The following is a 26,954-nucleotide window of genomic DNA, read 5'->3' as shown; positions in this document are numbered from 1 at the left end:
AGTTTTGCACTAACACTATCACTAGAACTAACACAAGACCTAGAACTAGAATCATTCGGGTTTAGCCGCACGTCTCTCAAGACGGCTAAACCCGAATGATTCTAGTTCTAGGTCTTGTGTTAGTTTTAGTGACAATGCTAGGTAGCGCTAATTAGCATTAGACATCACTGTGTTACATATTCTTATTGAATTAATACTAGAACTAACACTAGACCTAGAACTAGAAACATTCGGGTTTAGCCGTGCGTCCTCAGACGCACTATCACTAGAAGTAACACAAGTCCTAGAACTAGAATCATTCGGGTTTAGCCGTCTTGAGAGACGTGCGGCTAAACCCGAATGTTTCTAGTTCTAGGTCTAGTGTTAGTTCTAGTTTTGCACTAACACTATCACTAGAACTAACACAAGACCTAGAACTAGAATCATTCGGGTTTAGCCGTCTTGAGAGACGTGCAGCTAAACCCGAGTGATTCTAGATCTAGGTTTAGTGTTAGTTCTAGTTTTGCACTATCACTAGAACTAGAATTAACACTACATCTAGAATTAGGAACATTCGATGTCATCTCTTTCCAAGCAAATCTTTATTTTATGTTTTTTGCTGGTTTCAATAATTCTTAACGTTTTTAAAAATGATGGGTAAAAATAAAAACACAATTTAAATAATTAATTAATCATATCATAAATTTTATTTATTAATTCATAAACGTTTTGTCAAAATCGATGAAAATTGAGGTTATATCAATATTTACATAAAATAAATTATTTTTATTTCTACTAATTCTCAAGTGAATTATTTACCTTATAATTAAATAAAATTGTTTGGGGAATTAACCTTAATAATAATTATTAACTAATTATTTATATTACAGTCTTTATTTAAAGTACTTGAACGGTATTTAAGTCTATTTCTTCCATATCAACGTCTCCTACGGGTTTATTCTTTTTATTTCTGGGTGGTACAACCGGAAATGACCCGATTTCGTTGGATTCTTTTGAATTGGAGTCATTTTTGGCATCTTTCTCGTTTTGATGATCATTTATACAAAGTATCTTGTCAATCCAATCTTTAATTCTTTTACCGACTTGATAGAAATAAAAATAAATCATAAACATACCCAAACATACTATTAAAAAAGTAATTAATATAATTAAAATCGAATTTAATGGGGAATAAACGTTTTCTTGAATTGGTGTTGTTGTAGATGAAGTATTTATGAAAGTAGTTTGAGTTGTTTGGAAAGGAATTCTTGTTGTAATCTCGAATTTATCTGAAACTGAGATATCCGCGCATGCTCTAAATTCTTCTTGAGGTCCACAACCGATGGAAGATGTTCCATTTGGGCAATCGCCCCAGTTATTTCCGGAAATGTATCTCCAAATTAATAGGCAGTGTTTACATGATAGTTGTGGCGGTAGTTTGAACGTCATTTCGTAAATTTTGTTTCCATCTTTCGGGTAAAAACGTTTCGTTTTGTGGTCGACTTCGTTTTGGGGGTGCGAATTATCCAAAAAGTTATCTTCTAAACATTTCTCGGTAGGATTCTTGTAATCAGGACAAAGGGAAAATGTAAAATATCCCATATGCGAGGCGGTTAATTCGACTTTTATTGGAACTTCACTGTTTGGAAAATAATTTCTAACGATAACACCTTTACCAAAAGTACCGCCGAATTCATGAGGACGTGGAACACTAAAAATAATTCATTTTTTTATTAAAATTTGTATCTTTGAGTTAGTAATTTACCTTGAATCCCAAGCATCTCCACAAATCCCACATTTACCAGAATTCTTCACCCATTGCCGGGTAAATCCGCCACAAAACGATTCGTGATCATTGTAATCTGGGGGTGTGTTAAATCCATATCTCCAAGCTGAAGCTCGACTTGGAGGTTCAATTAATCTTCCGTGTCCGTTTGATGTTGGTAAATATGCGATGATTAAAACGATGAAAATCGTAAAAAACATCCTAAAATTGTTTATATTCATAAATAAGGTTCTAAAACTAAAAAGGAATCAACTAAATCTATTTAATAAGTAGGTTGGGTGAAGAAATAATTTAATTAACATATTTTCTTTTGGCACAAAAAGAAAATAATGATGCAAGTTAAGTTTTTCAAATAAGAATTTAAATAAGAATCGAGTTGAAATTGAAGCATAACTTTCTTCTTATTTAGTTCATCATTTTTAGGTCAACGACCGATCTGCTCTTCAGTTACAAACAACAAGCCGCAAATATTAATAAAGTAAATATAAATTTTATTAAAAAGTTATAACCCACTAAATTCTTATAAGATTTGTTAACTTATCATATTGGTCATCCAAGGTCAACAACAAAAATTTTTTCTTAAGAATTCCACTAAAAACGTCTGAATCACTCGTTAAGAATAAGAGTCATTTAATAAACGTGTATTAAAAGATAAGATTTTTTTTTAATTACTCACCCAATTTGAAAGTAAACCGCATTAACTTTGAAATACAATAACACCCAAAAAAATTAAAAATTGTATATATAGATAATAGAAAGTTATCAAAACATCAAGTTTTAAATTTAAATATTTCAATTAAAACGAATCTTAAACAAGCTGCTTTTTTTCTTCGAGTTTTAACGTGAGCTTACTGAATCTAGACTGAGAAGTGAATGTCCCACATTTCGAGCGAACCGGGTAGAAAAAGTGTGTTAAGTTGAGGCTTAACTTGAGTTGGGTGTCTTTAATCCTTTCTTTCTTCGTACTCTCCGTCTCTTTCTTTCTCATATCCATTTCCTTTCATGTTTAAGTTAGGTAATACACCTACTATAAATATAAATACAAAAATTGTAATTTCCACATCTCTTTCTGTTTCGTTGTTTATGTATCGTTATAACATATTGAGTTTCGTTTCCATTTTTGAGAATGAGAGGGAATTAACAAAAAGGAAAGAAGGTGGGAGTTGTATTTACTTCATTATATATATTATATATGTCGCTCGCTATACCCGAATTCGGACATTATCCGAAATTTTTACCTACAACGCGAGTATTTAACGTTTACTTTAGAAATTTTCTCCGACGTTTCGTTCTCATGAAACTATCATCAGGTTATTTTTTTCTTATGAACGCCATATTTCATTTTCACACCAAAAAATAGGATTAATTCTAATTTCAATGATATTGTCACATAATGTATTTTATTTAAAAAAACATTGAATTAAAACCTGATGATAGTTTCACGGAGACGAAACTAGAGAAAATTTCTAGTTGTGTCATGACATTTTTCATAAAAAGTTGGCTTAAGAATGTTTTTTCAGATTCACGAAAAAACGAAAAATAAAGAAGTTATAGGTAAAAAATGAAAAAGTCATTTTTTTGTTTTTCGGTCATATTTTAAAAACTAAAACGGCTAGATCCAATAACTTAGTTGAGAAATGATGAGGCCTATACACGGTGATGCAAAACTGAAGCATGTTTGCATGAGAGCAAATGTGAAATGAAAAACTATAATGAATGTAATACGGCAACATGATTTATATTATTTAATTGCTACTACTACCGCAATAGTAGTGAAGAAGAAGAAAGAAAGGAAGAGATCAAAATGGGTAAAAAATTGTCTGAAAATACGGAAACAGTGTTCTCAAACTTCCACTAGAAGCTGGTAACCCTCATCCTTTTTATTTCTATCCATATCGTATCGTATCATATCGTGATAAAAATTATAAATACAGGGTGATTCACATAAGAACCGACACAGAGCAGGGACATGTAGAGGACAATAAATTAAGATCATTTAAGGCTCCTTAACCGCTTGATGAGAATATATTTGACGACAGAGAAACGAAAGTTCAAAAAAGGATAGCATGTACTGGCAAGACATTCCCACTGTTTTCCTATTGGGTAATATGCATTTTATCAATAAAGGAATGAATAAATAGATTTATGAATAATGTATTTACAACCTGAAACAATTAAGAACATTAAGAATATTGAATAAAAATAATAAATTAAATATCGGTGAAACCCAAAATTAGTAAATAGTTGCTTGCAAGCGGGGAGCTTTTTGACCTATACTTTAAAATTAGTACAGACAGTAATGTGAAGGGTTGCCGTTTGTTACCGCAAAGAAGTGCTGCATGTACATTGATGTCAAACACCAAGCATATTTAATTATTGCAATATTATTGCAGAGTACACACAAGTTGTTGCAGTTTTTGAAACAGAAGTAAACCAGAAGAAAATAGAAGAAAAACCCCTAGTGACATAATTTCTCAACAATCGTAAAAATAATTCGTAAAATAATCGAACATATCTCTAAAATCGGAAAGGGTGATTTCTACCCTTAAAACGGCGATCGGGCAGAAATGACAATACACGTGTCGAATATTTTTCCATACCCTACTTGTATGTCAAGTTTCAAGAAAATCGCCGTATGGCACTTCCCTAGTGTTACTTGAAAGTATACAGGGTGATTCTCAACCTATACACATAAACTCGAGGATTTATTCATTATTAGTAAAAGTTTTTTAGTTTCTCTAAATCTAAATAATGTGTTTCCTGGAAAATGAATAGGTCGAGATGGTCCAATGACCTGGCTACCGTGATCGCCCAGCCTTAACCCTCTTGATTTTTACTTGTCGGGTCACTTAAAAAGCAAAGTGTACGTAACGGAAGTTAATACTGAGCCAATATTGCAAAATCATTTACATGCTGCTGCCCAGACAATTCGCCAACACCCTGGTTTAGACCGCGCTAATGGGAGATCGTGGATTCCGGGAGGCCAATTGATAGAAAATATGGGAAATCACGTCGAACACTTGCTGTGATGTTATTTTAAAATGTTCTATGTATTCTTGATAGTTAATATCACGGATATCTATGAAACAAAAAATCTTTTACTAAAAATTTTTTTGCCTATTAGTCATTATTCGTCGTGAGTAGTAAATCTCCAAGTTTATGCGTATAGGTTGAGAATCACCCTGTATTTATATAAAATAATAATAATATAAAAATACACTTTTGGTTCGTATTTACGCGCAAATCGATAATCAGAACATTGTATAGCACGATATCAGAAAAAGTAAGCTTCCTCCCCTTTCATAGTATGCAGTCGGTAGACAAGAACTATGTCTACAAACTTGTTTTTTATCTATGTCTGCGGTTTTTTTACGTTACAAACCACTCGCCAGAGATTCACATAGCCAGCCCACATGTTTTTTTCATTAACCAATCATCGCTCGTGAGATCCGGGAAGTAAAATATATTCCAAAATATTAAAATTTAATGTAAAACCGTAAATTACTAATTACGGGTTTATTATTAATATTTCGTAAAAGTGCTACAGGAATAATGTTTCTATTTTATTGTTTTACATCCGGGCCAAGAAGAAAAATCGTAAAAATCTTACTATTTTCAAAAATAAGGCAATATTTTTCTTCAAATTTCATTTTCTGTTCTTGTCCCGGATTCATAACTATTGTAGAAACATGACAAATGATAAATTAATCCAATCCATTAATAAATAAGGAAGTAATTCGAAATCTACGGTGACAAACTCGGTTAAGGAGCCTTAAAGTAACTTACCTCTATACGAAGTTGTACACCTGAGGAATTATAGGCCTTCAAAGTTGGCTCTTAAATTTTTAAAAAGTTCAATATCTTCGTAATAAATTAAGCTAGAAGAACCAACTTTGGTATACGTTATGAGTGTACCAAGGATATTAATTGGTAGCAAATTGATCTCAATTGAGGCATTTCAAAGGGTTGATTAAGGGTGATGGTACTATAAATTTTAACATATTTTTTTAACCCGTTGGCGGATATAATAATTTACTACTTCATTTCATGTGGAATTTAATTCTAAAACTTTTTTTACTCTTATAATTTTTTAAAAAACATTGTCGTTTTCATAAAAAACTGAAATAACTAAAGACACGTATTTCGTTAAAGCTACTTAAAATCATCGAAAATTCAGTAGTCGGCTGTGAAATTGTATGTCAAACTTGACAAATAGGTTATAAAACCTTGTTGTCAAATAACTTTATAATCTATTTGTCAAGTTTGACGTACAATTTCATAGCCGACTACTGTATTTCCGCTTATTTTAAATAAAATTACGAAATAAGTGTCTTTAGTTATTTAAGTTTTTTATGAAAACGACAAAGTTTTTTAAAAAACAATAAGAGTAAGAAAAGTTTTAGAATTAAATTCCACATGAAATGAGGTAATAATGCATTAAAACCACCAAAAGGTTAAAAAAATCTGTCAAAATTTAGGGGACCATCACCCTTAATCAATCCTTTGGAATGCCTCAACTTGCTACCAATTAATACCCTCGGTACACTCATAACGTATACCAAATTTGGTTTCTCTAGCTTAATGTATTACGAAGATATTCAATATTTTAAAAATGTAAGACCCAACTTTGAAGGCCTATAACTCCTCAGGGGTACAACTTAGTATAGAGATAAGTTGCGTTAAATCATCTTAATTTATTGTCCTCTACATGTCTCTGCTCTGTGTCGGTTCTTATGTGAATCACCCTGTATATATGGACTAAAAATTGCGTTGTTCATGCCCGCAAGGATGACAGATCGAGGATGGTGATTATAAAGTCTCATGTTGATTTGTTGAGACTCTAAGATGTGATTTTTTTTTGGTGATTTTCTCTTAATCTTGTATGGTCTGGTCTTTTTACTACCAAAACGTCCGTAGTCTACATACGAAAACCACTAAATGTTTTATTAATTTCCACAGCGTTAATACGATTTTATACTTCTTACGGAGACATTTTTGAACGACTCAGTGCTTAGTGGGAAGATTCTCCGCGATAGATATGTGACCTACCGTTGTGACAGATCTTCTTTATCTACCAAGCTCGATGGAGGTGGTGTTCTTGTGGCGGCCAAAAGGAGTATTCCTGTGTCTCTAATGTCGCTTGTTTTGTCGTGTTGTTTATCTGCCTTCCAATGATACTGTTGAGATCGACAGCTTTCTTCTACAGCTGCAGAGGATTAATGATCGTAATCCAGATGATGTCATCTTCGTAGTTGGCGACTTTAATTTACCTGTATTAACTTGGAAGACTTCTTCTACTGGTATACTCTTGTCTTGAGGGCGCTTGTGGGCGAAGCGGCAGACTTAATATATCAACACAACATAATCAGTTTTGGAAGACTCTAGAGCCTCGCCCGCAAGCGACCTCGGCGAAGTGAGTATAAATTAAAATGTTGTGTGCTTGGTTTTGTTTCCAAAACATTAAATGAACCATATCGTCTAACACGGCCGAGGTCGCTTGCGGGCAAGGCACAAGAATCGATTATTTATACTAGATTTACATTCATATAACTAAATATCTAGCGCCTCGCCCGCAAGCGAGCTCGGCGAAGTGAGTATATATTGAAATGTTGTGCGCTTACTTTAGTTTCCAAAACATCAAATGAACCATATCGTCTAACACTGCCGAGGTCGCTTGCGGGAGAGGCACAAGAATCGATTATTTATACTAGATTTACGTTCATATAACTTAATATCTAGCGCCTCGCCCGCAAGCAACCTCGGCGAAGTGAGTATAAATTGAAATGTTGTGTGCTTGGTTTTGTTTCAAAAACATCAAATGAACCATCTCGTCTAACACGGCCGAGGTTGCTTGCGGGCGAAGCACAAAAATCGATTATTTATACTAGATTTACGTTCATATAACTAAATATCTAGCGCCTCGCCCGCAAGCGACCTCGGCGAAGTGAGTATAAATTGAAATGTTGTGTGCTTGGTTTTATTTCCAAAACATCAAATGAACCATATCGTCTAACACCGCCGAGGTCGCTTGCGGGCGAGGCGCAAGAATCGATTATTTATACTAGATTTACATTCATATAACTAAATATCTAGCGCCTCGCCCGCAAGCGACCTCGGCGAAGTGAGTACAAACTGAAATGTTGTGTGCTTGGTTTAGTTTCCAAAACATCAAATGAACCATATCGTCTAACACCGCCGAGGTCGCTTGCGGGCGAGGCGCAAGAATCGATTATTTATACTAGATTTACATTCATATAACTAAATATCTAGCGCCTCGCCCGCAAGCGACCTCGGCGAAGTGAGTACAAATTGAAATGTTGTGTGCTTGGTTTAGTTTCCAAAACATCAAATGAACCATATCGTCTAACACCGCCGAGGTCGCTTGCGGGCGAGGCACAAGAATCGGTTATTTATACTAGATTTACGTTCATATAACTAAATATCTAGCGCCTCGCCCGCAAGCGACCTCGGCGAAGTGAGTATAAATTGAAATGTTGTGTAACAAACCGCATTTTGGGATTCGAAAGCGATTAAAAAAAAATAATAAAACGCAATACAGGCAGAACTTTGTAATTTAATTACGAAGTTGCGTCTTGAGAACCGAGGGTCCAGACTAAATACTACGTAGGCGGTTCTGGCAGGAATGTGCCGAGGTGGCAGTTAGAGTAGATGGAGCAGGGAAGAAATGAAGAAAAAATCGGGGAGTCGGTTACGGGATTGGAACAGAAAAGCATCGGGCGAAACCGGGAAATTAAAGTTTTTGTTGTGTTTTTAAATTCGAGTCGTGCGATTTGAACTTATAGCAATTTAGTTATAAAATTCGTTGAATTGGATTCTCTTTCTTCGATGAATATTTTACTTTAACAAACGGGTAAGCGTTATTAAAATCTTAAACTTCCGATTTCTCATTGAACCTGCTAACCACCTCGGCAAATTTCGTAATGATGTTGTTGAATAGCTTATGTCATGTAATTTTTACTTTTTAAAATCTTTGTCAGTTGTTTTTTTTATATATAATATAATACGTTCTTGTTCAAAAATAAAGCAAACTTATTCTTTAGCAGTGAAATTTCGTTTTCTTTCAATCTATTTTTATTCTTAATTTCAAATTACTGCCGTTCGCTTTCAAGTGAACGAATGCAGTGTGCCAAACCCTAACTCAGTCATTGCTAGCTATCAAGAAAACGGTAGTGCGTGGACAGTTGGGTACGCGAGCCGCTCCGTGGACCTAGCTAGGAAACCCACTACGGGAAACGAGAAGTTCTCGAGAGCTAGTTTGTGACAGTTGTGTGCTTGGTTTAGTTTCCAAAACATCAAATGAACCATATCGTCTAACACCGCCGAAGTCCCTTGCGAGCGAGGCGCAAGAATCGATTATTTATACTAGATTTACATTCATATAACTAAACATCTAGCGCCTCGCCCGCAAGCGACCTCGGCGAAGTGAGTATAAATTGAAATGTTGTGTGCTTGGTTTAGTTTCCAAAACATCAAATGAATCATTATCGTCTAACACCGCCGAGGTTGCTTCCGGGCGAAGCACAAGAATCGATTATTTATACTAGATTTACATTCATATAACTAAATATCTAGCGCCTCGCCCGCAAGCGACCTCGGCGAAGTGAGTATAAATTAAAATGTTGTGTGCTTGGTTTTGTTTTAAAAACATCAAATGAACCATATCGTCTAACACCGCCGAAGTTGCTTGAGGGCGAGGCACAAGAATCGATTATTTATACTAAATTTACGTTCATATAACTAAATATCTAGCGCCTCGCCCGCAAGCGACCTCGGCGAAGTGAGTATAAATTAAAATGTTGTGTGCTTGGTTTAGTTTCCAAAACATCAAATGAACCATATCGTCTAACATCGCCGAGGTCGCTTGCGGGCGAGGTACAAGAATCGATTATTTATACTAGATTTACGTTCATATAACTAAATATCTAGCGCCTCGCCCGCAAGCGACCTCGGCGAAGTGAGTATAAATTAAAATGTTGTATGCTTGATTTACTTTCCAAAACATCAAATGAACGGTATCATCTCAAATCGCCGAGATCGCTTGCGGGCGAGGCGGCAGACTTAATATATCAACACAACATTATCAGTTAGTTTTGGAAGACTCTAGCGCCTCGCCCGCAAGCGACCTCGGCGAAGTGAGTATAAATTGAAGTGTTGTGTGCTTGGTTTAGTTTCCAAAACATCAAATGAACCATATCGTCCAACACCGCCGAGGTCGCTTGCAGGCGAGGCGCAAGAATCGATTATTTATACTAGATTTACATTCATATAACTAAATATCTAGCGCCTCGCCCGCAAGCGACCTCGGCGAAGTGAGTATAAATTAAAATTTTGTTTGCTTGATTTACTTTCCAAAACATCAAATGAACGGTATCATCTCAAATCGCCGAGATCGCTTGCGGGCGAGGCGGCAGACTTAATATATCAACACAACATTATCAGTTAGTTTTGGAAGACTCTAGCGCCTCGCCCGCAAGCGACCTCGGCGAAGTGAGTATAAATTGAAGTGTTGTGTGCTTGGTTTAGTTTCCAAAACATCAAATGAACCATATCGTCTAACACCGCCGAGGTTGCTTGCGGGCGAAGCACAAAAATCGATTATTTATACTAGATTTACGTTCATATAACTAAATATCTAGCGCCTCGCCCGCAAGCGACCTCGGCGAAGTGAGTACAAATTGAAATGTTGTGTGCTTGGTTTAGTTTCCAAAACATCAAATGAACCATATCGTCTAACACCGCCGAGGTCGCTTGCGGGCGAGGCACAAGAATCGATTATTTATACTAGATTTACGTTCATATAACTAAATATCTAGCGCCTCGCCCGCAAGCGACCTCGGCGAAGTGAGTATAAATTGAAATGTTGTGTGCTTGGTTTAGTTTCCAAAACATCAAATGAACCATATCGTCTAACACCGCCGAGGTTGCTTGCGGGCGAAGCACTAAAAACGATTATTTATATTGGATTTACGTTCATATAACTAAATATCTAGCGCCTCGCCCGCAAGCGACCTCGGCGAAGTGAGTATAAATTAAAATTTTATATGCTTGATTTATTTTCCAAAACATCAAATGAATGATATCGATCTCTCAGTCGAGAGGTCCTATGTTTTGGCATAGTTAAAGAATAAAACTCTTTTGTGCTTACAAAAAATTTTATGTGACAATATATTATAAATCACGTAATTTTAAATCAACCCAAATTTCTTTCGCTTCCAGCAAATTAAACGATGACTTCTTTAATTTTAAATTTCTATCGGTTTTTTGATTTGGAACAAATTCAAATTTAGTTAAAATAAAAAAGAAAAACATTTTTATTTCTAACAAAGCTAATCGAGATCCGATACAATTTCTTGGTCCCAATCCAAACGGTAAAAAAGTGTACGGTTTAATTTTGTCTTTATTGTATTCGTTAAATCTCTCGGGGTTGAATTCATCGGGATTTGGGTAAAATTTTGGATCTCGATGAATAGCACCAACCGGAATCCAAATTAATTCACCCGGATAAATTTTTAATGATTTTTCGTTATTATTTGTAGGTTTAAAGGTGTATTTTTTTGTACAAGCTCTATCAACACCGATAACTGGAGGCCATTTTCTAAAAGTTTCGGTTACAACCATGTCCATGTATTTCATTCCGATTAATGATTCGTAATTTATTTTTCCTTTACATTTATTTAAAGTTTCGTCGATTTCTTGCTGTAATCTCTTTTGTATTTGTGGATTTAAAGCGAGTTCGTAAGCCATGAAACATAATAAAACTGAAACTGTGTGAAAACCGGCAAAGAAAAATATTACAGCTTGAGATGCAATATCATTATTGGTAATAAAAGGCTTTTTGTAACCCCCTTTTAACATTTCGTTAACAACAGCGAATTCGTTCTCGTTTATCGTTTGATTTTCATCTTCTTTAATTCGATGTTTTCGAGCTTCTAATAATATATGAATCATATCTGGCCGAAAAATTCCTTTTTCTTCTCTTAGTTTAATAGTATCATTTACAGTCCTTTTAAATATTTCGCTTACTTTTCTATTCAAAAATGTTAAACCCAACATTTTCGGAATTGCAGGCATTATCGTGTATAACAACATAAAAATTTTTGTTGAAAATCCAAAAGAAGTCGATTTCTCCCCCATCACATAAAAATCATTATTTTTATTCGTAATTGAATCACTTTTTAAACCAAAAGCGACCGTTGCTATAATATCAGTCGTATAACGTGTAAAGATATCACTTAACTCGACGGTTTTTATGTTACTTATTTTATTTGAATAAAATTCGAGGTGAGTTTGAGAACATTCAGCGATTAAATTATAAAGTATTTTCATTTTGTTTGATGTAAAACACGGGCTTAGCGTTGTTCTCATGTGTTTCCATTCGATTCCTTTTAATGCAAACAAATTTTTTGACCATAATTCATCAACACCATCCGGGATGAACCATCTGTGGTCAGTGAAATGATCGAAATCTTTTATACAAATTTCTTTTATTAAATCTATGTTTGTAAGAACTAAATCGGGGAGAAGAGTTTGAGATAATCCAACAAAACTGGAATTTAAAAAAAATTTAAATTTAAAAAAGTGAGGTTATGATCGATTTTAAACGTCAATAAGTTTTATTACCAACATAAATTTGAAAAAAAAATTTTTTTAATATAATTTATTTATAAACATTTATTTATTTATATATATTTATCATATATATATATAACGTTTAACATTAAGTGTAATCAATTGAAAACACTAATTATTTATTGTAAATTTGATAATTAAACTTTCATTGACATGTGTCATTTCGCAAGTTTGAGAGGTTAGAATTGACATTTTATAATTTATTTAAATTTTTACCTCGAATTAGGAAATGTTGTATAAACTCTAATAAGAGCTTCGCAAAATGATTCTCTTTTAATAAAAACTCGAACGAAATCTTGCAATAAAGAGCCATGGATAACTCCTCGTCTACTCCAATATTTTTGTGTTTGAACGATTTTTATAAACAATAATGTTAACAATAGAAAAATAAAAATTATTGTAAGCATCTTGTTTAAAAGAAGTTTAAGATTAAACTGAAAGTGTTTGTGCTTTGGATAAAAATAGAGGTTGATAGAATTTAACCTCTAACCGTATTTGCGATTTTAAAAAATATAAATAATTCTTAATCTAATTAAGTATTTACGAATGACATAACGTTCTCAAATAAACTCTCAATCGTCCAAATCTCATCATTTTCTTTAATATCCTTTTCGGGGATTAATTTTGATGTTAATAAAGATAAATCAATCTTTGATTTATTTACAAATTGTTGGTGAGTCTCTATTTTAACCAATTCTGAGTCAAGTTCTTTATAAGTTGATTTAAATCCATGGGAACTAAAACATGTAACCATTATTTTTTTATAAAATCAATTAATTTGGGCATACACAAGATTTTGATCATCAATTGGGCTGCTACTATCATCTTGAAAATCTTCAATATCAGGTATTATTGGGATATCATCTTCATCTGATTCGTGTTTTTCCGATTGGAAGCGTTCCCTAAAATAAACTTGGTTTGATTAAAAAAATTTTTTATCTTTTTACATACAATTCAATGATGTTTGTTGAATTTTTACGCCTAAAATCAAAATTTTTATACAAATTTTAATTAACTAACAAATTAAAATCGTACTTTCCAGATTTCGCACTATCCTCAGCCCATTTCCCAGTTTTTCTAGCGTACATTAAAGCCTCCGGTGGTGAATTACTTGGTTCATCATCCAAAGAATCCGATTTATTACTATCTTTACCTCCGGATCTTCGACCTTGTAAAGCAGACACCTAAAATTTATTTAATAAGTGAAAAATTAGTTGAAACTAAATAAATTTTACCTTTTTTCCCGAAATAAAATCTAAATCGTCGTCGAAATTCATGATGTTTGTATTTGAGGTTATTGACAAACAAATTTGACGTTGACTGTGATAAAAAAGGAAACTGTTTGAGTTATTGTTTAAATTAGTTTAAAAATGATTATATTGTTTAGTATTAATATTATAAGTTAATAAATTATTATTAAAATGTCTTAAAATTTAATGTTATAAAAAGAAATTTATTATTTTCTTTAAATTCAGAAAAGTTCTTTAAAAAATAGATGGCGCTGTTTAAAACGAGTTTTTTCGAAAACACCCAAAAAAACCTTTTAATATAAAATAAACGTGTTATTTTATAACTCTCTTACAATTCAACGTGTTTTCTGGGTAAAATTTTTAAAATATGTCTCATAATTTTGAAAATGTATTCGAGGAAATTACCTCAATGGACATTGAGTTAAAATCGGATATAGATAACTCAATAAGAGGTAAGAAATTGATTATTTTAAGTGATTAATAAATAAATTACTTAAATATGTAGACGAGGAAGAAAACATTAATGTAAAATCTCCAGAATCCGGATCTAGTAAAACTGATGGATTATTCTTAATAGATCCAGTTTATTCTGAAAGTACAAGTAAGTAAGAAATTCAAAATTGGTCTAAAATGTGTTAATAAATTGGTCTTTTTTAGAAATAATCCTTGAAAATTTGATTCAAAACGTGATCGAAAACAAGGCGATGTTAATAAAACTTCAAAAAAGTGTTGATCTTATACTTTCTGTAGCTTGTGGTGAACATATCCCAGAGATTGATTTTTCCCAACCAGCAAACTCTTTAAAAGAATTCTTGGCGATCGAGGAATACATCAAAATCAAATGGAATTACAACGAATTAGTACTTAATAAATAATTTGTTGATTATTTTAAATTTTATCTTTTAAATTTAGGTAGTAATCATGGGAAAAATTGGGGGAAAAACCGTCGAAGCAACAACAAGAAAAATTTGGAACAAACTTTGTACCACAACATTAGCCGCAAAAATATGTTGGACCGGAGCGAATGGAAAACACTGCCTAAGAAATATGAAACTAAATAACGCTGTTAGAGACGCTGTTTTAATGACGCATGCTAACGCGAAAGAATGCGATATTCAAAGAGCGACGATGTTGTGGTTTTCCCATGCTCAAGATCGTCTACGACTCAAATCTAAAAAAAATTAAAACTTTTTAAGTTATAATTAAAGTTTATATAAAAATTTATATTAATTTCTTGATAATCAGAATAAAAATTTATTTAAATTTAATCTTGATAAAAACACATGTTTCTTTTTAATTTAATCTATAACCTATTCAATAATTAACACGTTTTGCACATAAAAAAACGTGAAACGATACGAAAATATGTTTTTATTCAATTAATTTCTGAAGCGATAAGATTTAATCTTGTGGTTTTAAAAAGAGATTAGAAAACAACAAAACAAAGAATGACGCAATATCACCGTAAAAGTTAACAATCGGAATGGTGAGTTATACGAGAATAAAGAAACTAAAATAAAAGGGATGGATTTTCCAAGTGGATACTGCAGCGATATGAATGACAAACTGTAAATTTACCAAAGCGTGTCACCGAAATATCTGGGTAAAGCAAATATTAAAATAAGTTACGTATTTATTTAAATGAGAATCGTTCCAAGAACTATTTGTGCAGTTATAGTTATATTTGGTTGTTTCTTTTTTACAGTTTTTACACATTTTTTATAAAAATAAGCTAAAGCGTGCATCGTTATCTCCGGATATCTCAAAATTTCATATAGTTAATACACAAAGTATTATGTATCATCTGAAAATAGATAGATTTAGCTTTAATTTGATATATAAGTCATTATTTAATTTCTGTAAATATAGTCGGTACGATTTTTTGAATTACATCATTTTTTTTATAAAAATATGCTAAAGCGAGTATCGTTATCTCCGGATATCTCAAAATTTTATATAGTTAATACACAAATTATTATGTATCATCTCAAAATATATACTTTAAGCTTTAATTTGATATATAAGTCATTACTTAATTTCCATAAGTATAGTCGGTACGATTTTTTAAATAACATCATTTTTTTTTATAAAAATATGCTAAAGCGAACATCGTTATCTCCAGATATCTCAAAATTTCATATAGTTAACATACAAATTATTATATATCATCTCAAAATAGATAGTTTTAGCTTCAATTTGATATATGAATCATTACTTAATTTCCATAAATATAGTCTGTACGATTTTTTGAATTACATCGTTTTTTTTATATGAAAAGACGCTAAAACGGGCATCGTTATCTCCGGATATCTCAAAATTTCATATAGTTAACACACAAATTATTATGAATAATCTCAAAATAGATAGTTTTAGCTTTAATTTGATATATAAATCATTACTTAATTTCCATAAATATAATCGGTACGATTTTTTGAATTACATCATTTTCTTAATAAAAATAAGCGAAAGCGAGCATCGTTATCTCCAGATATCTCAAAATTTCATATAGTTAACATACAAATTATTATATATCATCTCAAAATACATACTTTAAGCTTTAATTTGATATATAAGTCATTACTTAATTTCCATAAATATAATCGGTACGATTTTTTTAATTCCATCATTTTTTTTAATAAAAATAGCTAAAGCGAGCATCGTTATCTCTTGATATCTCAAAATTTCATATAGTTAACACAGAAATTATTATGTATCATCTCAAAATACATACTTTAAGCTTTAATTTGATATATAAGTTATTAGTAAATTTTCATAAATATAGTCGGTACGATTTTATGAATTACATCATTTTTTGAATGAAAATAAGCTAAAGCGAGCGTAGTTATCTCCGGATATCTCAAAATTTCATTTAGTTAACATACAATTTATTATGTATCATCTCAAAATACATACTTTAAGCTGTAATTTGATATATAAGTCATTACTTAATTTCCATAAGTATAATCGGTACGATTTTTTGAATTATATCATTTTTTTTAATAAAAATATGCTACAGCAAACATCGTTATCTCCGGATATCTCAAAATTTCATATAGTTCACATACAAATTATTATATATCATCTCAAAATACATAGTTTTAGCTTCAATTTGATATATAAATTATTATTTAATTTCCCCAAATACAGTCACGTCGATTTTTTGAATTACATCATTTTTTCCAAAAAGAAGCTAATACGACCATCGTTATCTCCGGATATCTCCAAATTTCATATAGTTAACATATAAATTATTATGTGTCATCTCAAAATAGATAGTTTAAGCTTTAATTTGATATATAAATCATTATTTAATTTCCACAAATTCGATTTTTTGAATCACATCAATTTCTTTTTAAAAAAAGCTAAAGTGAGCATCATTATCTCCGGATATCTCAAAATTTCATACATTCAACATATAAATTATTATATATCATCTTAAAGTAGATACTTTTAGCTTCAATTTGATATATAAATCATTACTTAATTTCCATAAATATAGTCTGTACGATTTTTTGAATAACATCGTTTTTTTTATATGAAAAGACGCTAAAGCGAGCATAGTTATCTCCGGATATCTCAAAATTTCATATAGTTAACACACAAATTATTATGAATAATCTCAAAATAGATAGTTTTAGCTTTAATTTGATATATAAATCATTACTTAATTTCCATAAATATAATCGGTACGATTTTTTGAATTACATCATTTTTTTTATAAAAAGAAGCTAAAGCGAACATCGTTTCCTCTTGATATCTCAAAATTTCATATAGTTAACACAGAAATTATTATGTATCATCTCAAAATACATACTTTAAGCTTTAATTTGATATATAAGTCATTAGTTAATTTTCATAAATATAGTCGGTACGATTTTATGAATTACATCATTTTTCGAATGAAAATAAGCTAAAGCGAGCGTAGTTATCTCCGGATATCTCAAAATGTCATTTAGTTAACATACAAATTATTATGTATCATCTCAAAATACATACTTTAAGCTGTAATTTGATATATAAGTCATTACTTAATTTCCATAAGTATAATCGGTACGATTTTTTGAATTATATCATTTTTTTTAATAAAAATATGCTACAGCAAATATCGTTATCTCCGGATATCTCAAAATTTCATATAATTCACATACAAATTATTATATATCATCTCAAAATACATAGTTTTAGCTTCAATTTGATATATAAATCATTATTTAATTTCCACAAATACAGTCACGTCGACTTTTTGAATTACATCATTTTTTCTATAAAGAAGCTAATACGACCATCATTATCTCCGGATATCTCAAAATTTCATATAGTTAACATACAAATTATTATGTGTCATCTCAAAATAGATAGTTTAAGCTTTAATTTGATATATAAATCATTATTTAATTTCCACAAATTCGATTTTTTGAATCACATCAATTTCTTTTTAAAAAAAGCTAAAGTGAGCATCATTATCTCCGGATATCTCAAAATTTCATACATTCAACATATAAATTATTATATATCATCTTAAAGTAGAGACTTTTAGCTTCAATTTGATATATAAATCATTACTTAATTTCCATTAATATAGTATGTACAATTTTTTTGAATTACATCATTTTTTTATATAAAAAGAAGCTAAAGCGAGCATCGTTATCTCTGGATATTTCAAAATTTCATACATTCAACATATAAATTATTATATATCATCTGAAAATGGATACTTTTAGCTTCAATTTGATATATAAATCATTACTTAATTTCCATTAATATAGTCAGAACGAATTTTTGAATTTTATTAACTTTTGTATCAAAATGAGCTAAAACGAGCATGGTTATCTTAAAATTTCATACATCCAACATACAAATTGTTATATATCACCTGAAACTAGATTGGTTAAGCTTTAATTTGATATAAAAAAATAAAGCCTAATTTAAACCAATTATGACTCAGACCACACTACACAAAAAAACTGATTCTTAGAAGAAAGATTTTCTGCAGAATTACATTTAATCTCCGAGAAAATTGCGTTAATAAGAAATTAACGTCACAAAAACTTTTAAAGTCCAATAAAAAAATTAAACTAATTACCATAAGAAAGGAAAAATGATATGATAAAGAAATCCCCGCGTTTCTTTAGAATTAACAGATCACCTCTTCATCACCGCATGCATAAAAAAAATTAAGTATCCTGGGGCGATTTACGGTAAAGTTTTTAGCACTTCAAAAACTGAAGTCAAGGTTTGGACCAAGACGAAATAAAACAAAAATTGAGTAACATTTAAGTTTGGTAGAACAGGTTTTTGTACTCTGAAAAGGAGTGGATGCTGTTGAGATAATATGCGCAAAGCAAAAATTAGATAAATTCCAGGCAAAAATCGAGAGCGTCATCAAGTTTTAGTGGGGAAGGTCAACTGGTGTACAAACCAGAGGTTGCACATGTCCGAGAGTCATTCATGTGTTGCGAGCGGTCGCAGAAAGGAACGTGACCAAAAAAAAATCATTTTGATTTTGTGTGAAACAAACAGTTTAATGAAAAAAGAAGTTAAAGAAAGAAATTGATGTTGAGAAATACTAAATGTAAGTTTTTTAATTTATTCATTTCTTTGAAACATCACTACTAAAAGAACTTTGTAAAACAAGTCGTAACAATTTTTGTAAAGTGTGCATGCATAATACTTTCTAAATTTAAATTTATGTAAATACCAACGACCTTCTCGTTGATGATGTGACCTCAATCTAAATGAACACACTCCAAATTAACCAAAAAAAAACTATGAAATTAAACGAAAAACTTGTTTAAATTAAATCAGAAAGAACGAAATAAATAAATTCATTTAACACAGTCATGTAACAACAATTCTATTTTATCTATTCATATGATCAATTTCAAATGTAACCTTCGCGTTGAGTTTGTTTAAATGAAAACAGTCATCATTATAGAAAAATTGATTATATCTTTTATTTTTCTTGTAAACTTAATATTTATTAAACTAAAACTAGAACCAACACTATCATTAGAACTCATACTAGACCTAGAATTAGAAACATTCGGGTTTAGCCCTCTTGAGAGACGCGCGGCTAAACCTGAAAGTTTCTAATTCTAGGTCTAGAGTTAGTTCTAGTTTTAATTCAATGAAAAGTATAGAACAATCTAACCCTGAATTGCAATTAAAACTAGAACTAACACTGGACCTAGAACTAGAACCATTCGGGTTTAGTCGTACATCTCTTAAGACGGCTAAACCCGAATGTTTCTAGTTTTAGGTCTAGTGTTAGTTCTAGCGCTAGAATTAAAATTTCATATAGTTAACATACAAATTATTATGTGTCATCTCAAAATAGATAGTTTTAGCTTTAATTTGATATATAAATCATTACTTAATTTCCATAAATATAGTCGGTACGATTTTTTAAATAATAGTAGTATCAATTTTTTTTATTAAAATAAGCTAAAACAAGCATCGTTATTTTCAAATATCTCAAAATATCATATAGTTAACAGACGAAGTATTATGTATCATCTGAAAATACATAGTTTAATCTTTAATTTGATATATAAATCATTACTTAATTTCCATAAATATAGACGGTACGATTTTTTTTATTACATCATTTTTTTATAATAAAAATAGCGAAAGCGACCATCGTTATCTCCAGATATCTCAAAATTTTATATAACTAACACACAAATTATTATATATCATCCTCAAAATAGACAATTTTAGGTTTAATTTGATATATAAGTCATTACTTAATTTCCATAAATATAATCGGTACGATTTTTTGAATTACTTTATTTTTTTAATATAAATAGCTAAAGAGAGCATCGTTATTTCTAGATATCTCAAAATTTCATATAACTAACACACAAATTATTATATATCATCTCAAAATAGACAGTTTTAGCTTTAATTTGATATATCAGTCATTACTTAATTTCCATAAATATAATCGGTACGATTTTTTGAATTTCCTCATTTTCTTTAATAAAAATAGCTAAAGTAAGCATCGTTATCTCCAGATATCTCAAAATTTCATATAGTTAACACACAAATTATTATATATCATCTCAAAATAGACAGTTTTAGCTTTAATTTGATATATAAGTCATTACTTAATTTCCATAAATATAATCGGTACGATTTTTTAAATTTTCTCATTTTCTTTAATAAAAATAGCTAAAGCGACCATTGTTATATCCAGATATCTCAAAATTTCATATAGTTAACACACAAATTATTATATATCATCTCAAAATAGACAGTTTTAGGTTTAATTTGATATATATGTCATTACTTAATTTCCGTAAATATAATCGGTACGATTTTTTTAAATACATCATTTTTTTTACATAAAAATAGCGAAAGAGAGCATCGTTATCTCCAGATATCTCAAAATTTCATATGGTTAACACACAAATTATTATATATCATCTCAAATTAGATAGTTTAATCTTTAATTTGATAATAAGTCATTACTTAATTTCCATAAATATAATCGGTACGATTTTTTGAATTTTCTCATTTTCTTTAATAAAAATAGCTAAAGCGACCATTGTTATATGCAGATATCTCAACATTTCATATAGTTAACACACAAATTATTATATATCATCTCAAAATAGACAGTTTTAGGTTTAATTTGATATATAAGTCATTACTTTATTTCCATAAATATAATCGGTACGATTTTTTTAATTACATCATTTTTTTAAAATAAAAATAGCGAAAGAGAGCATCGTTATTTCCAGATATCTCAAAATTTCATATAGTTAACACACAAATTATTATATATCATCTCAAAATAGACAGTTTTAGGTTTAATTTGATATATAAGTCATTACTTAATTTCCATAAATATAATCGGTACGATTTTTTGAATTACATCATTTTTTTTTAATAAAAATAGCGAAAGAGAGCATCGTTATTTCCGTATATCTCAAAATTTCATAGAGTTAATACACAAATTATTATATATCATCTCAAAATAGACAGTTTTAGGTTTAATTTGATATATAAGTCATTACTTAATTTCCATAAATATAATCGGTACGATTTTTTTAATTACATCATTTTTTTAAAATAAAAATAGCGAAAGAGAGCATCGTTATTTCCAGATATCTCAAAATTTCATATAGTTAACACACAATTTATTATATATCATCTCAAAATAGACAGTTTTAGGTTTAATTTGATATATAAGTCATTACTTAATTTCCATAAATATAATCGGTACGATTTTTTGAATTTTCTCATTTTCTTTAATAAAAATAGCTAAAGCGACCATTGTTATATGCAGATATCTCAACATTTCATATAGTTAACACACAAATTATTATATATCATCTCAAAATAGACAGTTTTAGGTTTAATTTGATATATAAGTCATTACTTTATTTCCATAAATATAATCGGTACGATTTTTTTAATTACATCATTTTTTTTAAATAAAAATAGCGAAAGAGAGCATCGTTATTTCCAGATATCTCAAAATTTCATATAGTTAACACACAAATTATTATATATCATCTCAAAATAGACAGTTTTAGGTTTAATTTGATATATAAGTCATTACTTAATTTCCATAAATATAATCGGTACGATTTTTTGAATTACATCATTTTTTTTTAATAAAAATAGCGAAAGAGAGCATCGTTATTTCCGTATATCTCAAAATTTCATAGAGTTAATACACAAATTATTATATATCATCTCAAAATAGACAGTTTTAGGTTTAATTTGATATATAAGTCATTACTTAATTTCCATAAATATAATCGGTACGATTTTTTGAATTTCCTCATTTTCTTTAATAAAAATAGCTAAAGCGAGCATCGTTATCTCCAGATATCTCAAAATTTCATATAGTTAACACACAAATTATTATATATCATCTCAAAACAGACAGTTTTAGGTTTAATTTGATATATAAGTCATTACTTAATTTCCATAAATATAATCGGTACGATTTTTTGAATTTCCTCATTTTCTTTAATAAAAATAGCTAAAGCGAGCATCGTTATCTCCAGATATCTCAAAATTTCATATAGTTAACACACAAATTATTATATATCATCTGAAAATAGACAGTTTTAGTTTTAATTTGATATATAAGTCATTACTTAATTTCCATAAATATAATCGGTACGATTTTTTGAATTACATCATTTTTTTTTAATAAAAATAGCGAACGAGAGCATCGTTATCTCCGTATATCTCAAAATTTCATAGAGTTAATACACAAATTATTATATATCATCCCAAAATAGACAGTTTTCGCTTTAATTTGATATATAAATCATTATTTAATTTCCACAAATACGGTCACATCGACTTTTTGAATTACATGTTTAAATTAAATCAGAAAGAACGAAATAAATAAATTCATTTACCACAGTCATGTAACAACAATTCCATTTTATCTATTCATATGACCAATTCAAATTCAACCTTCGCGTTGAGTTTGTTTGAACGAAAACAATCATCATTATAGAAAAATTGATTATATCTTTTATTTTTCTTGTAAACTTAATATTTATTAAACTAAAACTAGTACTAACACCATCAATAGAACCAACACTTAAGACAGCTAAACCCGAATGTTTCTAGTTCTAGGTCTAGTGTTAGTACTAGTTTTAGTTTAATTAACACCGGCCGTAAAAGCATACGTACTTATATTATTAATATTTAATATTTATTGTTAAATCTTTTTCAGATGAAGGTCATAATAACAACGATACTTTTTTATCACGTTTCATTGGCCCAGTTGGTTTATCCAGATGATAGAGTCTTAAATATTTTTGGATCACCTCCCACATCAACTCAACAAGCTCGAGGAATCAACACAAACGATCAAATCGATTTGCTTTTATCGCAGGGAATAACAAATTTGGCGATTTCAATAAATAATTTAAATTTAAACGAGAATAAAAACGTCGTTTTTTCGCCAGTTAGCATAGCGAGTGCGTTAGCTTTGCTTTTGTTGGCGTCAAATGGAAGAACTTTTCAAGAATTAACGAATGTAATGGGGCTAAGTTCTGGCATAAACGTTTCTTCTCGCACACAAGATGTTCACGAGCATTTAGGACAATTATTTAAAACTTTAGAAAGAAACTCTGCTGATTTTAATGGGATTGTAAGAATCGCAGCTGCTATTTTTGTTGAAAATTATTTCCCAATAAGGAGTTTGTACAAAGACACAAGCACGAGTATTTATCGCACGGAAATAAGAAATTTAGGATTTTCTAGCCAACCAGGTTACGCCCAAAACGTAATTAACAATTGGGTTAACGAAAAAACCAACGGTAAAATCACTAACATAATTGATGAACCCCCACCGGCTGATACAAAAGTAATCATAGTGAGTGCTTTATATTTTAACGGAGCTTGGGAGATGCCTTTTTTCGATGGTAGCACAAGAAGGAGAAATTTTTACCCAAACGGAAGAAAATCCCAATCGAATATTCAAGCGGAAATGATGGCGAATGGGGGTCAATTTCCTTATTACAAAGATCAATCGCTTAATTGCGAAATAATGGGATTCCCCTACAAAGGAAACGAAACGACTTTATACGTAATTATGCCCTCGGGATCCAACAAAGAAGTTTTGAAACAATTCGAAAGGAGATTAACAGCTAACGATATCGAAAGATTAATTTCAAACACAAAATATCGAAGCTCCGTGGTTCTTTTTCCTAAAATGCGATTAGAATCGACGATGAGTTTAAAAGGAACTTTACAAAACCTCGGTGTAAATGCTTTATTTAATCCTCAATTAGCTAATTTGGCTCTCCTTTCACCCGGGCCTGGTAATTTAGAAAATCGAAGCCCGGTTATACCGCAAAATCATAAAAATAATCGAAACGAATTTCTTATATTCAACCGATTTGGAAACGATGATGATGATGAATCGAACGATTCGGAAACAAATTGTACGCAAATTTTTGATCCTAATAGCAACATAACAAGATGCGAAGAGGTTGATAAAATAACCCACAAACAAGTGACGTATAAAAAATTTGGAGATAAAGTAGGACGAAGAGTTACAAGACAAATCGGAATCGATTCTTTGGATAAATTAAGGAGTGTTTTAAACGGCGATCCGAGTAAATTAAACGTTGAAAATCCGGGACTTTACGCCGATAAAGTTTTACATAAAGTTTATATTGATATTACTGAAACTGGGACTGAAGCGGCCGCCGTTACATCGACCAGTTTGTACAGAGGAGGAGATATCGTTACGTTTAGGGTCGACGTTCCATTTTTGTTCTTCATTAGAAACGAACAAACGCGGTTAACGTTGTTTTGGGGCACCGTTTATGAGCCCACACCTAATTATAGAGTTTAATAAAATTGTAAGGTTATAATTTTTATTTTATTTGTGATAATTTTTATTATTTATTTTTTTAATTAATTATGTATTGACTATGTTTAAATTTTAATTTGAATGTTAAGTATTATAATTTGTAAGTTTAATAAAAAAAAATGTTTAAAGGTTTTTATATTATATTTATTATAACTTTATCTTGCAACTACTTGACAACAGATGTCGCTGTTCAATAACATTCTTTCTATTTATAACTTTATCGTTGCAACTACTTAACAACAGATGTCGCTGTTCAATGCCATTCTTCCCATAGCGGGAATTTCACTTAAAATGCAATACACAAAAATATATTTCTGATAACCGTGTGTCTGATACTTTTTAGTTCTAGGTCTAGTGTTAGTTCTAGTATTGCACTAGCACTATTACTAGAACTAATACAAGATCCAAAACTAGAATCATTCGGGTTTAGCCGTCTTGAGAGACGTGCGGCTAAATCCGAATGTTTCTAATCCTCGATCTAGTGTTAGTTCTAGTATTGCACTAGCACTATTACTAGAACTAACACAAGACCTAGAACTAGAATCATTCGGGTTTAGCCGTCTTGAAAGACGTGCGGCTAAATCCGAATGATTCTAGTTCTAGGTCTAGTGTAAGTTCTAGTATTGCACTATCACTAGAACTAACACAAGACCTAGGCACTGGAATCATTCGGGTTTAGCCGTCTTAAGAGACGTGCGGCTAAATCCGAATGATTCCAGTTCTAGGTCTTGTGTTGGTTCTAGTTTTAGATTAGCACTAGAACTAACATAAGACCTAGTGTAAGTTCCAGTATTGCACTAGCACTATCACTAGAACTAACACAAGACCTAGCACTGGAATCATTCGGGTTTAGCCGTCTTAAGAGACGTGCGGCTAAATCCGAATGATTCTAGTTCCAGGTCTTGTGTTGGTTCTAGTTTTAGACTAGCACTAGAACTAACACAAGACCTAGAACTAGAATCATTCGGGTTTAGCCGTCTTGAAAGACGTGCGGCTAAATCCGAATGATTCTAGTTCTAGGTCTAGTGTTCGTTCTAGTTTTGCACTAGAATTAACTAACACAAGACCTAGCACTGGAATCATTCGGGTTTAGCCGTCTTAAGAGACGTGCGGCTAAATCCGAATGATTCTAGTTCCAGGTCTTGTGTTGGTTCTAGTTTTAGACTAGCACTAGAACTAACACAAGACCTAGAACTAGAATCATTCGGGTTTAGCCGTCTTGAAAGACGTGCGGCTAAATCCGAATGATTCTAGTTCTAGGTCTAGTGTTCGTTCTAGTTTTGCACTAGAATTAACTAACACAAGACCTAGCACTGGAATCATTCGGGTTTAGCCGTCTTAAGAGACGTGCGGCTAAATCCGAATGATTCTAGTTCCAGGTCTTGTGTTGGTTCTAGTTTTAGACTAGCACTAGAACTAACACAAGACCTAGAACTAGAATCATTCGGGTTTAGCCGTCTTGAAAGACGTGCGGCTAAATCTGAATGATTCTAGTTCTAGGTCTAGTGTTAGTTCTAGTTTTGCACTAGAATTAACTAACACAAGACCTAGAACTAGAATCATTCGGGTTTAGCCGTCTTGAGAGACGTGCGGCTAAATCCGAATGTTTCTAATCCTCGATCTAGTGTTAGTTCTAGTATTGCACTAGCTCTATCACTAGAACTAACACAAGACCTAGCACTGGAATCATTCGGGTTTAGTCGTCTTAAGAGACGTGCGGCTAAATCCGAATGATTCTAGTTCTAGGTCTAGTGTAAGTTCTAGTATTGCACTAGCACTATCACTAGAACTAACACAAGACCTAGAACTAGAATCATTCGGGTTTAGCCATCTTAAGAGACGTACGGCTAAACCCAAATGTTTTTAGTTCTAGGTCTAGTCACAGAATAACCAAATCTGACTCCATATTATAATGAGTTGCCAAGATATG

The 26,954-nt window shown here is 31.1% G+C and overlaps 5 protein-coding genes across 6 annotated transcripts; 2 read left to right on the top strand and 3 right to left on the bottom strand.

Moving 5' to 3' along the window:
- Window positions 1-744: 744 nt before the first annotated feature.
- On the bottom strand, window positions 745-2,705 carry LOC111425048 (uncharacterized). Its single transcript, XM_023058800.2, has 3 exons — window positions 2,442-2,705; window positions 1,745-1,966; window positions 745-1,690 (listed from the first exon to the last, which is right to left on the bottom strand). The coding sequence occupies exons 2-3, from the start codon at window positions 1,963-1,965 to the stop codon at window positions 877-879; spliced, it is 1,035 nt and encodes a 344-aa protein (XP_022914568.2). The 5' UTR covers window position 1,966; window positions 2,442-2,705; the 3' UTR covers window positions 745-876.
- An 8,214-nt stretch (window positions 2,706-10,919) lies between these two features.
- LOC111425040 (cytochrome P450 9e2-like) lies at window positions 10,920-12,822 on the bottom strand. The gene is made up of 2 exons (XM_023058792.2): window positions 12,632-12,822; window positions 10,920-12,332 (listed from the first exon to the last, which is right to left on the bottom strand). The coding sequence occupies exons 1-2, from the start codon at window positions 12,820-12,822 to the stop codon at window positions 10,955-10,957; spliced, it is 1,569 nt and encodes a 522-aa protein (XP_022914560.2). The 3' UTR covers window positions 10,920-10,954.
- Window positions 12,822-13,735, bottom strand: LOC111425042 (intraflagellar transport 43). 2 transcript variants are annotated; one of them, XM_023058793.2, is made up of 5 exons: window positions 13,651-13,735; window positions 13,451-13,599; window positions 13,367-13,396; window positions 13,204-13,317; window positions 12,822-13,152 (listed from the first exon to the last, which is right to left on the bottom strand). In XM_023058793.2, the coding sequence occupies exons 1-5, from the start codon at window positions 13,690-13,692 to the stop codon at window positions 12,948-12,950; spliced, it is 540 nt and encodes a 179-aa protein (XP_022914561.1). In that variant the 5' UTR covers window positions 13,693-13,735; the 3' UTR covers window positions 12,822-12,947. The 2 variants fall into 2 exon arrangements, with proteins under 2 accessions (XP_022914561.1, XP_022914562.1); XM_023058794.2 differs by lacking the exon at window positions 13,367-13,396 and having other exon boundaries at window positions 12,948-13,152.
- A 225-nt stretch (window positions 13,736-13,960) lies between these two features.
- On the top strand, window positions 13,961-14,925 carry LOC111425076 (uncharacterized). The gene is made up of 4 exons (XM_023058843.2): window positions 13,961-14,117; window positions 14,171-14,266; window positions 14,323-14,525; window positions 14,578-14,925. The coding sequence occupies exons 1-4, from the start codon at window positions 14,033-14,035 to the stop codon at window positions 14,848-14,850; spliced, it is 657 nt and encodes a 218-aa protein (XP_022914611.1). The 5' UTR covers window positions 13,961-14,032; the 3' UTR covers window positions 14,851-14,925.
- Window positions 14,926-18,862: 3,937 nt separating this feature from the next.
- Window positions 18,863-25,156, top strand: LOC111425028 (Serpin 28Dc). The gene is made up of 2 exons (XM_023058780.2): window positions 18,863-19,237; window positions 23,375-25,156. Exon 2 carries the CDS (start codon window positions 23,375-23,377, stop codon window positions 25,004-25,006), a length of 1,632 nt encoding a protein of 543 aa, XP_022914548.1. The 5' UTR covers window positions 18,863-19,237; the 3' UTR covers window positions 25,007-25,156.
- Window positions 25,157-26,954: the final 1,798 nt, after the last annotated feature.

This window comes from Onthophagus taurus, chromosome 11 (assembly GCF_036711975.1).
Source record: "Onthophagus taurus isolate NC chromosome 11, IU_Otau_3.0, whole genome shotgun sequence".
In the NCBI taxonomy this organism is placed as follows: Eukaryota; Metazoa; Arthropoda; class Insecta; order Coleoptera; family Scarabaeidae; genus Onthophagus; species Onthophagus taurus.
This window is presented reverse-complemented; position numbering and strand designations above follow the sequence as displayed.

Bases quoted from the DNA above. Each gene is read 5' to 3' on its own strand.
- LOC111425048 (XM_023058800.2), bottom strand. From the start codon at position 1,965: ATGTTTTTTACGATTTTCATCGTTTTAATCATCGCATATTTACCAACA. The intron at 1,691-1,744 runs GTAAATTACTAA...AATTATTTTTAG, and splicing joins GGAGATGCTTGGGATTCAAG to TGTTCCACGTCCTCATGAAT.
- LOC111425040 (XM_023058792.2), bottom strand. From the start codon at position 12,822: ATGCTTACAATAATTTTTATTTTTCTATTGTTAACATTATTGTTTATA. The intron at 12,333-12,631 runs GTAAAAATTTAA...TTTAAATTCCAG, and splicing joins ACAACATTTCCTAATTCGAG to TTTTGTTGGATTATCTCAAA.
- LOC111425042 (XM_023058793.2), bottom strand. From the start codon at position 13,692: ATGAATTTCGACGACGATTTAGATTTTATTTCGGGAAAAAAG. The intron at 13,600-13,650 runs GTAAAATTTATT...AATAAATTTTAG, and splicing joins ATTTTATTTCGGGAAAAAAG to GTGTCTGCTTTACAAGGTCG. The intron at 13,153-13,203 runs GTATGCCCAAAT...TACATGTTTTAG, and splicing joins ATTGATGATCAAAATCTTGT to TTCCCATGGATTTAAATCAA.
- LOC111425076 (XM_023058843.2), top strand. From the start codon at position 14,033: ATGTCTCATAATTTTGAAAATGTATTCGAGGAAATTACCTCAATGGAC. The intron at 14,118-14,170 runs GTAAGAAATTGA...TTAAATATGTAG, and splicing joins TATAGATAACTCAATAAGAG to ACGAGGAAGAAAACATTAAT. The intron at 14,267-14,322 runs GTAAGTAAGAAA...GGTCTTTTTTAG, and splicing joins AGTTTATTCTGAAAGTACAA to AAATAATCCTTGAAAATTTG.
- LOC111425028 (XM_023058780.2), top strand. From the start codon at position 23,375: ATGAAGGTCATAATAACAACGATACTTTTTTATCACGTTTCATTGGCC.